At 34.6% G+C, this 14,311-nt stretch overlaps 1 protein-coding gene across 6 annotated transcripts in view; it reads left to right on the plus strand.

Annotated features, from left to right (window-relative positions):
• Positions 1-14,311, plus strand: part of LOC129237363 (anoctamin-6) — a 56,388-nt gene that overhangs the window by 18,195 nt on the left and 23,882 nt on the right. For 5 of the 6 annotated variants that reach the window (XM_054872052.1, XM_054872056.1, XM_054872054.1 and 2 more), the window contains one exon: positions 9,339-9,916. In XM_054872052.1, the coding sequence (XP_054728027.1) occupies positions 9,339-9,916 (578 nt within the window). The remainder of the gene's footprint in view (positions 1-9,338; positions 9,917-14,311) is intronic. The other variant, XM_054872057.1, reaches the window with a different exon arrangement.

Consider the following 14,311-nt stretch of genomic DNA (forward strand, 5'->3'; position numbering starts at 1 on the left):
GCAATTCTTGATATGATCATTGAAATCACAATTTAGTTCCAACTGAGGCTACGCTCTGATGCTTTTGTTTATACCCACACATATACACGTAAATGCATGCTTCTATGTGCATACTTACATACATACTTTTATACATTGCAAGGGAAATATGAACTAGCAAAATAATTTTCAAGTTCACAGCGAATAGTTGAAGCATCTCAATGCATTTGAACCAGTCCAATACTAACTAGATTTGGACCAATTGTCAGGAGAATAGATTGGAACAGACTAAATTATGTTGCTAGTTGATCTTGCATAAAAACAAGTGCGCGTCGGAGAGAACGAAATTAGGTTTTTGGTCAAACCGATCTTACCTGAGTAAAATTGAATAAAAATATATTTGAAAAATATTTTTTGTTACATATTTACATTTTTTATAATTCGGCTACAATATTATTATTAAATTTTTTTTTTATTTCACTTTGTTTCTTTTAAATTTCATACATAAATTTATTTTAAATTATTTTTTTTTCCAAAAAAAGTGATACTATATACATACATATGAACCCATTGATGCCGTGAACTTTAAGTTAAGTATTGATACATGAAGTATTTTTAAAATAATAAACATTTTTTTTTATTGAAGTACAAAAATTTATATTTATATGTAAAATAAAAAAATAATTATTTATTAATTAACTAATCTAGTTTGCCTTCTTCATTGAAATAATTTAATAAATTGTTGTCGAACGTTCTCCGCTTTACCTTTTTACGCATTATTTAGAAAAAGATATTTAAGTTATAAAAAAAGTTTAAGAATTTTTAGGTTGCACTAAGAATCGATCCTAAAAGTATTTGAACCACATCCCTCTACCCTTACAATTATGCAGAGCGAACTAGACCTCAACTATTTAGTCCTAGTACAATCTTTAGGATGAACTCTCAGAGTAGCGCACGACAGCTGACACTTTCTAGAACATTGCTGTACGAAATTAGCCAGAAAGAATTTGAACTAGTTATAGTTCTAAATTCACCAGAAGCAAGTCAGTTCTGTGTATTAGTGGATTTCCCTGCAGGGCAAAGCTCCCACCACTTTCAGATTGATTCAGTAGCGCACTCATAGTTGTTGAAATATACAACAATTGTCAATTCAAAATAACCAAGAATTTTATTTTTAGACTATTATGACGCATGAATACAGCAGTTGGAAAAAGAAAAACAAATAAAACAAGAATTAGCTTATGTTTATGCATTCAGCGGGAGAAATATTTTATTCAATAAAAGTGTTTATACACTCAAATAAACCAACAAGATTATTGTCATTTATTTATGTTAAATAAACTTAGTATTAATAAAAAAAATTAACATTTCATATACCCACCCAGTACTCATGCTACGAGTATTGTGCATTATTTTAGTATAAATCTTTAATTTTTAAATATTTTAAGTCGAATTAATAACACTGTTATAGCTGCAAAAAAAGATGTGGTCGGAGAGGACGGTTCGACTCGTGGTGAAAAGAATTTAAAAGTTATGGCCAAGATCAGATCGTTAACCAGCTCTTAACGATTTTGAAGGAATCAGTTGATTTTCTGACGTAACTGGGGATGGGTTAGTAATTTGCTTACGGCAAAACTGAGATTGTGTTGGTGATATATGGAAAAATTCAAAACAATCTTTCGTATGTTACGTCGTTGCCGTCCGAACAACGACTGATTGGACGAGTGTGTGAATAAAGGTGCTGGCCCAAGCAGGCTGGCTTTGCTTGCTGTACTTGTTTTCCTTGGCTTTGAAATCTTGTACGGCCAAATGGACGCTTTGAACGCTGTCGTAAAAGGAAGCAGAGATGTTAGCCATGTTCAAAATTCTGCATTATACAATGCACATACATTTTTGAATCTTGATGTTAACTAGAAGCTGTGAAAAAATATTACGAGTTTAGATACGGATAGGATGCACCCTTGAGATTGTTTTGAACATTTTTCCATTTTTATATATTTATTTGGATCAAGTAACATCGACCATCCAGCTGATTCCGAGTTCTTTGTTACTATTCCAAATACAGAGCGCACTTAGCATTTTTTTTTAATACTGCTTCGAGCTGCTAGCAGTATCCAGACGTATTTATCTTCGGTTTCGGTTTCCACACTGTCTGCAAAATAAAATTCACAAATGCTAAACCAAATCAAATTGAATGAAAGACAGGAGTGTTCAATTCCTAATGTCAAAAGCGCTGCAAATAGAACATTGAACACTGAAAATTCGCCGTACTTCAAGCAGAGCTGTTGTTTGGTCTCACTTCAGTATTCATTCTTGATAGTTATCGAAGTTAAGCAAGACTTTGCCTGCATTGGGCTGCCGAGTACCCGGAGACACGGCAGCCGAAGTTGCTCGAACAATTTTGTTTTTCATCGTCGCAGATTGGCCAAATCTGGGAATCTATGATCCTTAGTTAAACCATATTAAGTTTGCTGCACGTCTTCATATAATTTTTTTAATTTTACCTTCAAGGGAAATTTGTCCGGTGCTATAACCTATTTTATGGTTTCTACCTTTCGATACAATTTCTTTAGCAAAGTTTTTTAGAGTGTCTTAGGCCTTAACTTTTGTTTTAAAAATAAGAGTTGTACAATTTAAGGTAGAAAATCTGTGATATTAAATACGCGAAAAAATCTTTAAACAACAGTTTTTTTCTATGAAAAAAGCGACAGCGTTTGCTTTTGAACCACCAATTTTTTTGAGAATGGTAACACAAATGACATCTCAAATGTGTTCATAATTTACTTACAGGTTTGACATTTACGAAATAGGACGCTATACGCTTGAACAACATTGGGCAATATTGAAAACCTATTTCCAAAGTGATGACTCTTCTTCTGCGGTTACAGTAAATGGCGAGCGTTACCGTGACATGCTCAACGAGTTTTTGTTTCCAAAAATTGAAGAGGATGACATGGACGACATTTGGTTTCAACAAGACGGTGCAACTTGTCACACTGCCAAAGTTACACTCGAACTTTTGGCTACCGTTTTTGAATTCCGATATCAATTGGCCGCCTCGGAACTGTGATTTAAGCCCGTTGGACTATTTTTTTTGGGGAGCCGTTAAGGACAAATGATATGCGAACCATCCAGAGACGATTGATGCTTTAAAACACGAAATCGAAGTTGCCATTCATGAAATTGGAGCCCAAACAATCGAAAATGTGATTAAAAATTGGGTTGATCGAATGGCCTACTTCAAAGCCAGTCATGGCAGTCATTTGAACTATATTATTTTTCATTCATAAATGACAATGTTTGAAAAAATATTGATTAGTTTTTTTATAGCCGATTCTAAAAGCAAATTTTACATGGCCCACCCTATATTACTCTTAAGGCTATTAAATTCCAGCATAAATCAGCGAGCCATCAGTCTCCAGCTATTCATATGTGTATCAAAAAATTAATTCTTTGAAATCGCTCACAACAGCCCATTTCGTGGTCCAATTGGCATCGCTGTTCCTATATGCGATGCGGCTGCCAACCCTAACCTAACCTTTGAAATCGAAACACTGACTTTATTTTGTGAACAAATAAATTAAGACTTTAAGTATATTTATGGCTGTTCATGTCGACATTAAGAGCAACATCAAGTATTTGAGAGTAACAAATCATGTCGTCACAAATTATTCGATCCCAAACTTTCAACTTTTTACAGTTGTTGAATATTTCGATCTAGGGGTATTTTTTGACACAGGTTTTACTTTTGTTAACCATATAAATTGTGTTACTCCCAAAGCTTACTCCAATCTCGCTTTTTTAAAATGTCATGCGAGAGATTTTAAGAATTCTTACCATATACTACAAAATTGTTTTTCAATTCTCTAGTATGTTTGAAGTTGCTATACTTCTGTTACCTGGAATCCATTTTATGCCTCACTCTCAGATGGAATTGAGCGAGTACAACGTAGTTTCACTCGTTTTGCACTCCAACTCGACAATTAATCATAAATCTACTGCCTCGTACTTATATAAGGCAATTCAAGAAAATATTGTACAGCTATGTTAGAAGAAAAATTATGAAGTTGGTTTGGTCCCATGTACACAGCTATTTCGCTTAGTGTACTTGCATTATATTTCTATTTACTTTATCAATTTCGTTTTGTTTCATTAAACTACTTAATTGGATTGAGCTACTGAAAGTGAAACTTAGCGTACTTAAGCATCTATTTGTTACTGATTAAAAAGCACTTATGTACAAGTATGTAGATAGTAGTGAAGTGCACATATGTATGTATAATGACCAACTGTGGAGAATTCACACATCCTCTCGTACCATACATACACTCGTATGTTAGTATGCGTTGTTAGTAGAGCTTTATTCTCTTTCAATGCAGCTGTGTTGTGTCACAAGAATTAATTGCTGACTCGAATATGCAAATTTAAAGTAACTCTCTTACGAGTCTACGCTATAAAAAGATGCGCTCTCTTTAACCTTGACCGCAACTAAATGTAACAACAGAAGCATATATATCCTCACTGATAGCCAGACAGTAAGCCAGGCTCTTAACTCTTTCCGAGTGATATCAAAACAGGTGCTGGAATGTCTTGACAAGCTGAATATTGTAGGCCGGCACAATCAGGTGCATATATCATGGATTCCAGGGCGCATAGAATAACTGGGAACGAAATGTCAGATAAATTAGCCAGCAAAGGAGCGGCCTACATAGGGCTATTTTGCGGTCTAGGTTAGGTTAGGTAGTGCTGGTTGATCTGTAAAAAGATCTCATTTAAATCTTGTGTTGCCAGTGCTATGTGTTTGAAGTCGAATTATTATTTTATGTAATTCGTAATGCAAGTTTTAGGAAGTTGTTCAGTCTTTGGTCAGGATTATCCTCCAACGATGACAAATATGCTGGCCCTAGGCACATTTGTCGAGTCTTACAAAGAGTAGGATGGTGGCAAAGTAAGTGTTCAAAAGTACGCCAAGTGTTACAAGCATCGCTCTGGACTAATGCCATTTTGGCCGAGTGATGTGGGGCGAGATAGTGTCCCGTCAGTACTCCAACCAATATTTTGCAATTTTTTCTAGAGAGTGATAAAATAAAGTTTGTAGTTTTCGTATTCCAAGTTTTTAGCATAGTCTTGGCAGTTTAGTACGAGGTTGAGTGTTCCCATATCGACTGTGTTTCCAGAGCTAGTTCCTTATTTAGTTCCATTTTCAGAAAGGCTTAGGAAAAGGTAATTTCTTCACTCTTATGGGGAAGTAGAGGAAAATCAAAGAATATCATACTGGGACAGCCTATCGGGTTTACCGTAATCAAAATCAATGATACATAGCTTTAACATAAACTGATTTAAAGTCTGTATGAAATTAAATAAGAATAATTGTGGAAACATCACAGGAATTCTAACAAGGCATTACAGATTGAATCATCATGATCTCACTAATTTGGAAATACGCACCAACGGAATTTGCAGTTCTGTAGGGAGAAAGATGAAGCCGCCAAACATGTGCCGGGATCGTGCCCAGCAATGATCCCTAAACGGGACAACACCCTGAAGGTGTGGCGCATTCTTTTCCATACATCGAATGTAACTTATTTTATAAGGAAAAAATGCGAAACATCGGCAGGGAAAATATTATCAAAAATCAAGTTTCAAGCGACTTCAAATTTGCACTTTTTTATACTAAAATTCAATGCGAAATAAAACTGCGTACCCAATTTTTTTTTTTTTAATTTGGATTAAACATTTTGTAACTTCGATGAAAATTTGTTGAGTTTTTATAGATCTTGTACAAAGTAGGAAACTTGGATTATTTAGAAATTTGGATTATAGAAACTCGGATTCTATTATTGATATTTCTTATAGAATGAACTTTATTTCATAAAAAATAATTGGTCAAAACTTGTCAATATGCGATGTCGTATAATAATTTCGGAGTGTGTATTAAAAATTTTTTTTACAAAAACAAGAAAAAAATTTATTTTTTAAAGGGCTTATAGTACGTCACTGGGATTTGTTTTTTTTTTTTTTGAATGAATGAAAGGGGTTTGTGAAAAAAAATTTCTGAGTTTTCAAAACATTCTACTGAGTAGAAGATGAAAAAAGTTTTGGCAAAAGCAAAAAAAATTTTTTTTAAGTTTATATTGGATGACTAGGGCATTATTTTCAATAAAATAAATCTTTGTGCTCTTAAAAAACATTTTCGTTTTTTTTGTTTTAATTTTATTGAGTCTGTAGAACGTCAAATGGGTTTTGACAATATAAACTGTATAACTGTTCAATAATATAAATTATAAATTATTTAGGAAAAAAAATTTAGTATTTTTCAAAAAGTTTATTGAGTTTGAAGCTTATGCGTTTGAGATTCCTTAGCGTGCCCTTTGGGGATGACTTGAAGAAATTCTCCAACCTAGACCCCTTTTCTCTCCTCCACTACATCAACAGCACTGGATGGCTGTAAAAGGTTTTCTCTTCCCAAACATTTTTCTTTGCACAGGAAGTGGTCCACATTATGGTAGAAATACGGCACGTAAGTGCTACTTGAAGTGTGCCTGTGGTACTCTTGCCATTTTACCTACCTACTTACCTTGAAGTTTATATTGGGTCAGTAGGGGACTATTTTGATTAAAATAAATTAGTTTGGCAAAATACCTTTAAGCTCTTATTTGCGAAAAATGTTTTTGTTTTAGTTTTAATGAGTCTGTACAAGATTAAATAGGTTTTGGCAAAATTAAAAAAAAACTTATTTTTCAAAAAGCATTTTCGTATTTTTATACAATTTTATTGAATCTGCCAAAACCCAAAAACAAAAACAAAAAAAAATATTTTTCATAAAGTTTATATTAAGTTGGTAGGGGGTTATTTTGAATAAAATAAGTCTGTGAGTCCTTGCGTTCTTATTTGCGACTAGCAAACCCGGCCCCCTTCGCTGGGCACATATTATTTATTTCTTTATTCTTTATTCAAGCGATGCAAAAGCCAATATTTTTTGTTTTTCTATTTGTTTTTGAGTAAATATAAAATATAAATTGAAAATCAAGAAAAAAAAGAGTGTTTTGAAATTTCAAATCAACGCATATGAATAAACCATCGTCTTTTTTCCTGATCATCCATGAATTTTTCGTTTCAATTTATATGTTTTATTAAGCATTGGAGCTTTTTTAACCATTATCCATTTATATTTTTCAAAAAAAAAAACGAAACAAATTTTTTTTTCCATGAACACATAATTTCATTCGGATTTCACATTAAATTCTCAAATTTCGTAAGAAATTATTCACTGTTCCAAAATTCACTCCAAAAAAATTCACAAACAATTTTTACATGTTGCACTTACGTTTTTTCCTTATGGCATCCAAATCAGAAAGAAATATTGACACATTGTAACTCACACTGTCAATTTGACAGTTCAGTTCCGCCCCAAGCGTTAAAAAAGTAAGCGACATTATGGCTGGCTCAAAAGAACGCTGTACCCGTTGCCACTGCTCCGAATTACAACCAAACTTTACGAAACCCATTTTCAATACTTACTTAACAATGTGCATAAGTTTGGTTTAATTCGGTGCAAAGACACGGCGGGTCCACGTTTTTGGCATATATTTCGAGACCCTAGTCATCAGTAGGTATGAAAATTACCCCGTATTAAAGCACTTATCAACAGCTTTCATTTGATACCCATATTGTACATACACAACCAAAGGTTACCCGGGTCCACGTTTTGACCTATATCTCGAGACCCCAGTCACGTAGCGGCATGAAAAATACTCTGCACTAAGGCATTCACCAACAGCTTCAATTTGATATCCATATTGTACAAACACATTCTAGGCTCCACGTTTTGGTCTCTATCTCGAGACCCTAGTCACGGAGCGGCATGAAAAATACTCTGAACTAAAGCATTCACCAACAGCTTTCATTTGATACCCATATTGTACATACACGTCCGAAGGTTACCCCGGTCCACGTTTTGACCTATATCTCGAGACCCTATCTACCAATAGGTATTCAAACTATACGGAAATCATCTTCAATACCTTCTTAACAATGTGTGTAAGTTTGGTTTAATTCGGTGCAGACACGGCCGGTTAGCGAACACACACAAAAAGTTGACTTTATTTTATATATAAGATTTTTTTCAGTTTGTGTCCGAAAAATCCAAATATCTTACGGAACCCTATTTTTTTCCAAAATAAAATGTAATCCATGTTACTCGTGGATAATATAGTTTTCGAATGGTGAAAGAATTTTTAAAATCGGTCCAGTAGTTTTTGAGCCTATTCGTTACAAACAAACAAACAAACAAACAAACAAAGTTTTCCTCTTTATAATATTAGTATAGAAAAAAATTTCGTATATATATTTTTTTCTTTTTAATTTTGTTGAGTCTGTACAAGATTGAAGAGGTTTCGTTAAGAGCTAAAAAAAACTTTATTTCTTCAAAAGTTTTCATTGGGTCGCTAGGAATTTTTTTAATGAAATAAAGGCGTATTGAAAAAAATTTCTTATTTTTCAATAACTTTCATTGAGTCAGCAAAAAAGGCAAAAAAAGAAAACTTTTTTTTCAAAAGCCTATATTGTGGGTCGGTCGGGGTTTATTTTGAATAATAATTTTGTTTAGCAAAAAAAATCTTTATGCTCTTAGTTTTAAAAAGTTCTCTTTACTTTGGAATGCGCCTTATAAACAAATTGTTTTTCAGTCTCATCTTCATACTTATTTTATGTAGAAATGTGTCTTGTTCTCTTTTAATTACTTATACTTTGGAATAGAAATTCATTTGTGGCAAACAACAATTAATGGCAAACAACAAATTAATGCACCTCTGCCCGCTACGTTTAATGTCAATTCTAACAAATTAAATTCTAACCTCATTGAAGCATATCAAAGTATTGAAGCATGACATCTAATAATATCCATTGTGCCTCAACGTATTTTAGTTCAATGTTTTAACTGTTCGTTGTGTTTGTGCTATTTGTAGATATGTAGTACGTAAGAACTTATTTAACCGCAAAACAAATACTAACAAAAAGATTCGATATATTGAAGTACCTTACAAGGTGGCACATCAGAAGATTTATTATTTTTTATAAATGGCGTCATATGTCTACCATATTTGACACTTGTAAAGTAGACAGCTGCAGTATGCAGACTGACAAGCAATGGAGCGCGTAAAGGTCAAAATAAAGATTTTGATTAGTCAAAATCGTTTTTTTTTTTTATTTATTAAAAAAAGTGTTAATAATCAAAATTGATGATTCATTTTGCGCCACCTTGTATATAATTCGAAGTACCCTCTCGAGCAATTCTTTCATTTACATACTTACTGATTATATATCTTTTTTTTTTCTTCCTCCCACCTCTCCACACACAGTGCGCACAAACGACTTTGAATATCCCGAATCGGAGATGGACGATCTGGAGAGCCTATACTTTGACACGATTTCTTTGGCAGACTCTGAGGCTGCTGCCGCTGTGGCTGCTGCACACCGCAAATCGCTCTCCCAATCGCGCAATACCATCTATCATTCGGCGGTGGATTTGGCCGGTGAAGATACACCATCAAAACGACGCAGTTTACGCTTGGACAATGGCAACAAAAATAATGCACCGCCGCCAAATAATCCCAGCAATCGTTTGCCATACAATCCGAATTTCCGCCACTCATCAGCATTGGAACATTATAATAATGCGAACGGCAGCAACGGTACAGGCGTTGGCGGCGGCGGCGGCGGTGGCGTTGATCAAACGGATGCTGCCATTGCCGCACAGGTGTTGGCCATGCACAACGGACGCTCGAATGCTTATGGCAACAATAAAACTAGCAGCAACAAAAGCAACAGCACACCGCATCTGAATGCCGATGAGGTCTCTAAACGTCTCTTACAAAGTAGCACAAATTCTAGTAAAGATAAGAAATTGCCAATTACGTACTCCCAATGGAAATTTAGGGTAAACATCATAGTTGATTTTTGTTTATTACGAACGCTTTAAATTTTCCAAACAGAAAATGTACATACATACTACATACTCGTATATGTATTTTTGATTTATACTGTTTTTACATGTTTTTGAAGTTTGGTTTTTTGACCAAATTATTTGCATTAATTTATGTTTTATTTTTATTATTTTTAACAATTTCGCATACTTTTCTGCACACTTACACAGTTACACATTTACACACACTGGAATGTGGGAAATTTTGGATTTTTGGATTTTTTGTTTTTAATTTGATTTTACTATAAAATTTTAATTGCACAGATGTTGGCGAAAATTGGTTTCGTTCGTCCAAGTGAATTTTTACAATATATTTTTTATACGAACCAGCACACACTTATGCGCTCATATTCATATTTAAATGCATTACTATTTTGTATTGGTGATTCTAAGATGCTTTTGAAATGAGAAAAGAATGCACACCGAAGAATAAGCACACAAGCTTACAAAAAAAAAATGATATATGGTTCTCCACAGAGCATTTAATGCTTATTATAGCCTTGCATAAAATTGCTTAGCAAACACGGCGGAAGAGAGGGAACTTAAAATCAAATTTTCGTACAAGAAAACATTAATATCTCAAAAAATAATCAACCTATTAAATGCGTTCATTTCAAAGGTTATTAGCCAACCTTTTCGTGATTTATGTATTAATTCCGTGGGGGTAAAGCTGTTTAAAAAAAATATGCATTTGCGTTTTTTTTTTCGTTACAAATAATTTTGTTTAGCATATTTTGACAAATTTTTAGAGAGTTTGGTCTGCAAACAGATTCATTTTTCTTCGTTTGCCGTACCATATGTTCAAGTTTAGCTATACTATCTACGTATTTAATACGTATATAATACTTAACCTTCAAATACTCAATGCATATACTAGGTTGTTCAATAAGTTTTGCGGTTCGATAAGAAAAACACAATTATTATTCTGTTTAGTCTCCCTGAATAAGTAAATAAACTTGTTCCAACGACATTACAATTTATGAGTTCCATCCCTGAAGTGAGCATTTGGCAGCGCTGCAAAATACGCTTCCGCAGCTGTTATGACCTCAACATTGATGAAAAACGCTTTCCTCGCTTCCTCGCTTTTTTAGGTCTGGAAACAGATGGAAGTCGTTAGGGGCCAAATCTGGTGGGGTTGGATACGGTGGATGCTCCAAAAACTCGAACTTTAATTCATGGATCTTAGCCATTGTCAAACTGCTCTTGTGACACGGTGCATTGTCTTGATGAAAAATAATTGTTTTCTTTTGCTAATTGGTTCTTTTTCATGAATTTTTTCCTTCAGTTGGAATATTCAATTGTTTTACCAGTTTGTAAGAAATGTACAATCAGAATGCCTTTTGCATCTCAAAAAACTTATGCTAACACCTTCTTGACCGACTTCTGGACACGAACTCTTTTCGAAGCCGAAGAACCAGGCTCACACCACTCTTTAGCCTCTTGTTTCATTTTGGGATCATAGTGATAGTCCCAAGTTTCATCCATAATGAAGAATCGACGCACAAAACCCACTTTATACTTTCAAAAACGCTGTAAATGTTGCTGAGAAAGCATTCGTATGTGTTTTTGTTCCACTGTTAGCACCCATTGTGCACACAGCTTTCTGAAACCCAATACTTCAGTCAAAAAATTGCTTACACTGCCCAATGAGATGCATAGGTCTCCTACTAAATCTCTTTCAGTCACTCGACGATTTTCCAATACGATATCCTATATCCTATGATTTATGGTGTTGTTGTCTGTTTTTGGACGTTCTTGGCGTGGATCGTCTTCAAGGCCTGTACGACCACGTTTATATTCAGCAACCCACCTTTGTACTGTACTAATTAATGCGAAAAGTCCTTATAAAGGGCCTTCCAATAACAGGTGTTATCTATCGCTATCGTGAGATGATTAAAAATTTTTTATGACTGGAATTGGATGGTATTGATCTGGACAACGTTTAGTTCCAACAAGACGGCGCCACGTGCCACACAAGCAACGAAACTATTGATCTATTACGGGAAAAGTTAACCGTGTAATCTCTCGAAGAGGTTTTTACAATTGGCCACCGAGATCTTGTGATTTAACACCTTGAGACTTTTTTCTTTGGGGCCACGTGAAAGAGAAGGTCTACGCCAACAGCCCAGAGTCGATTCAAGACCTCAAAGATGGGATTCGTGAGGCTATCGAGGACATAGGGCAGCCACTTTGCAATTCGGTTATGGAAAATTTCATGAAAAGGACATTGTCCTGTAAGCGTGGTCGTGGTGGTCATTTGCCTGATGTTATTTTCCACTATTAACGGCATACCTTCCTCTTTATAATGAAATAAACATCTGACCATTTACTAAAAAATAGCATTTTCTTTTAATATCAAAATAACACCTCTTATTGGAATACGTTTTACTTTCAACGTTTGCTCACAAACTTCCCTTGCTTTTAAACCTTCCAAAAATAACAACTTACTCACTGTACGATACTTGATTTTCCATTGTAGAAAATACTGTTACACGTCGATATAAAATGGCTTGTAAGCAAAGAATGAACTGATAGATTGAAATGGAACTTCGCAAAACTTATCGAACAACCCAGAACCTTAAAATATTCAATGCATAAGAAACCCACTGAAATAGCTCAACGAGGTAGTCCCTCCTCTACTAATAGCATATACGTTGGTGTATAAGAAGTACACCAGCGATCTCCATCTCTTTCTTTATCAATAGAGCTGCGTAATGTACTGGCACCCAGAACCATCTGTGGTATCAATTGGGCAGAAACTAAATGCAGGGCAAATAGTTGCGAGCATACTATACTTAAAGAATTTGGCCCATTGAGAAGTCACGTCACACAAGAACTCCGTGAAGCCAAAAGGATTATCTGCAAACGCAAAGTTGGTATTAGGAAAAAAGTATATTTTCTAGCAGGTCCCCAGGTCACTATTAATTAAATTACCATCTCTCAAAAATTTACATTGGGAATGAGACAAAGTGTATACTCTGTATGGAGGATGATGAGACCACAGAGCATATCGTGTGCAACTTTTTTGCCTTGGTAACGACAAGATTGCACATCTCTCATCGAGATGAAATGGATTCGAATGATATCAAGGATGCTCCTGCTGCAGATATTTGGTCCGCAATACAATTTAATGAAATAATTTGGCTTTTCATTCCCAGCCTGAGACAGGGAACATCTAAGTTAAATGAATGTGATGTAATATATTACATTTAATGGGAGTACTGCCAGTCAATAGGACGAGTGTTAACTACTTCTAAAATATGTCGTTTATCACAAAAGATTTTTTCGGTTGAAGTGTCTGTTTTTGAGCCGACTACAGATACTAAATTATTTACATATAATAGGCTGACAAATTCCGCACTGCCTGCAATCCAAAACTTGTTTTCAACCGAACAAATAATCTTTTTTCAAAATTCGAGAGGCTTGTGTATTTGCTGATTTGCGAAAGCAATACGTTTTTGCATATTTATTAGGCAAATATATGGAGTCTTTATAGCAACTCTGCCATGATAACCGGCTTTTCTAAGACTCTTCTGTCTATTGAGGCACTAATGTACATATTTTTAAATTTATTCCTTATTTCATCTTTCATTTTTGAAGCAGTTATCTGTGCAGCTTTCTTCACAAGCCTTATAATACTGCGCTTTTCTCTTACTGTTACTTTACAAGGCCACCCCGCTCTTGGCCTTGAAGTTATAATTCCGGTATTTTCGTAGTTTTGAATTACTGTCTGAACTGATGTCCATTCCATGCCTGTTACTCCTCCTATTTGTGGATAGTTTTGGACATCTTTCCACAATTTTATAATGATTTTGCTCCCGCCAATGTCAATTTCTTTTCTTTTTTACTTCCATTCTAAGGCTCCACCCAGCATTTTATAGAAATCCGATAAACTAAAAACTTATTAAATAAAAATAATAATTTATCTTACCAAAAAATCGACCTAACAACACCAAAAGCGAATCCACTTACTTTACTACCTATTCGCAAATAAGTACCGCTATAGCTTAGACAGAAGGTGGTGTTAATCGGTATTAATAACTTAATTCGGAATTATCTCAGGTCTTTAGTAGCCCAGTGCGGATTGACAAATAGACTTAATTCTCATAATTTAAGCGGATTAGTGGAATTTCCAATGGTAAGTTTGTCGAAAAATGACAGTTAACATCTATTGTGAATGAAAAATAATGAAACTTTTAAAGAGAAGAACAAGAAAAACTGGATGCAATGATAGTTTGCACTAACACTTTTGAAATTAGTTTGAAATCAGTTATTGTAATCGGAATCAACTGCGCCGGTAATCCCGATTAACGCCGCCCTCTGTCTAGGCTATTAGAATCGGTTTAGATG

This window comes from Anastrepha obliqua, chromosome 2 (genome assembly GCF_027943255.1).
Source record: "Anastrepha obliqua isolate idAnaObli1 chromosome 2, idAnaObli1_1.0, whole genome shotgun sequence".
Lineage (NCBI taxonomy): Eukaryota > Metazoa > Arthropoda > Insecta > Diptera > Tephritidae > Anastrepha > Anastrepha obliqua.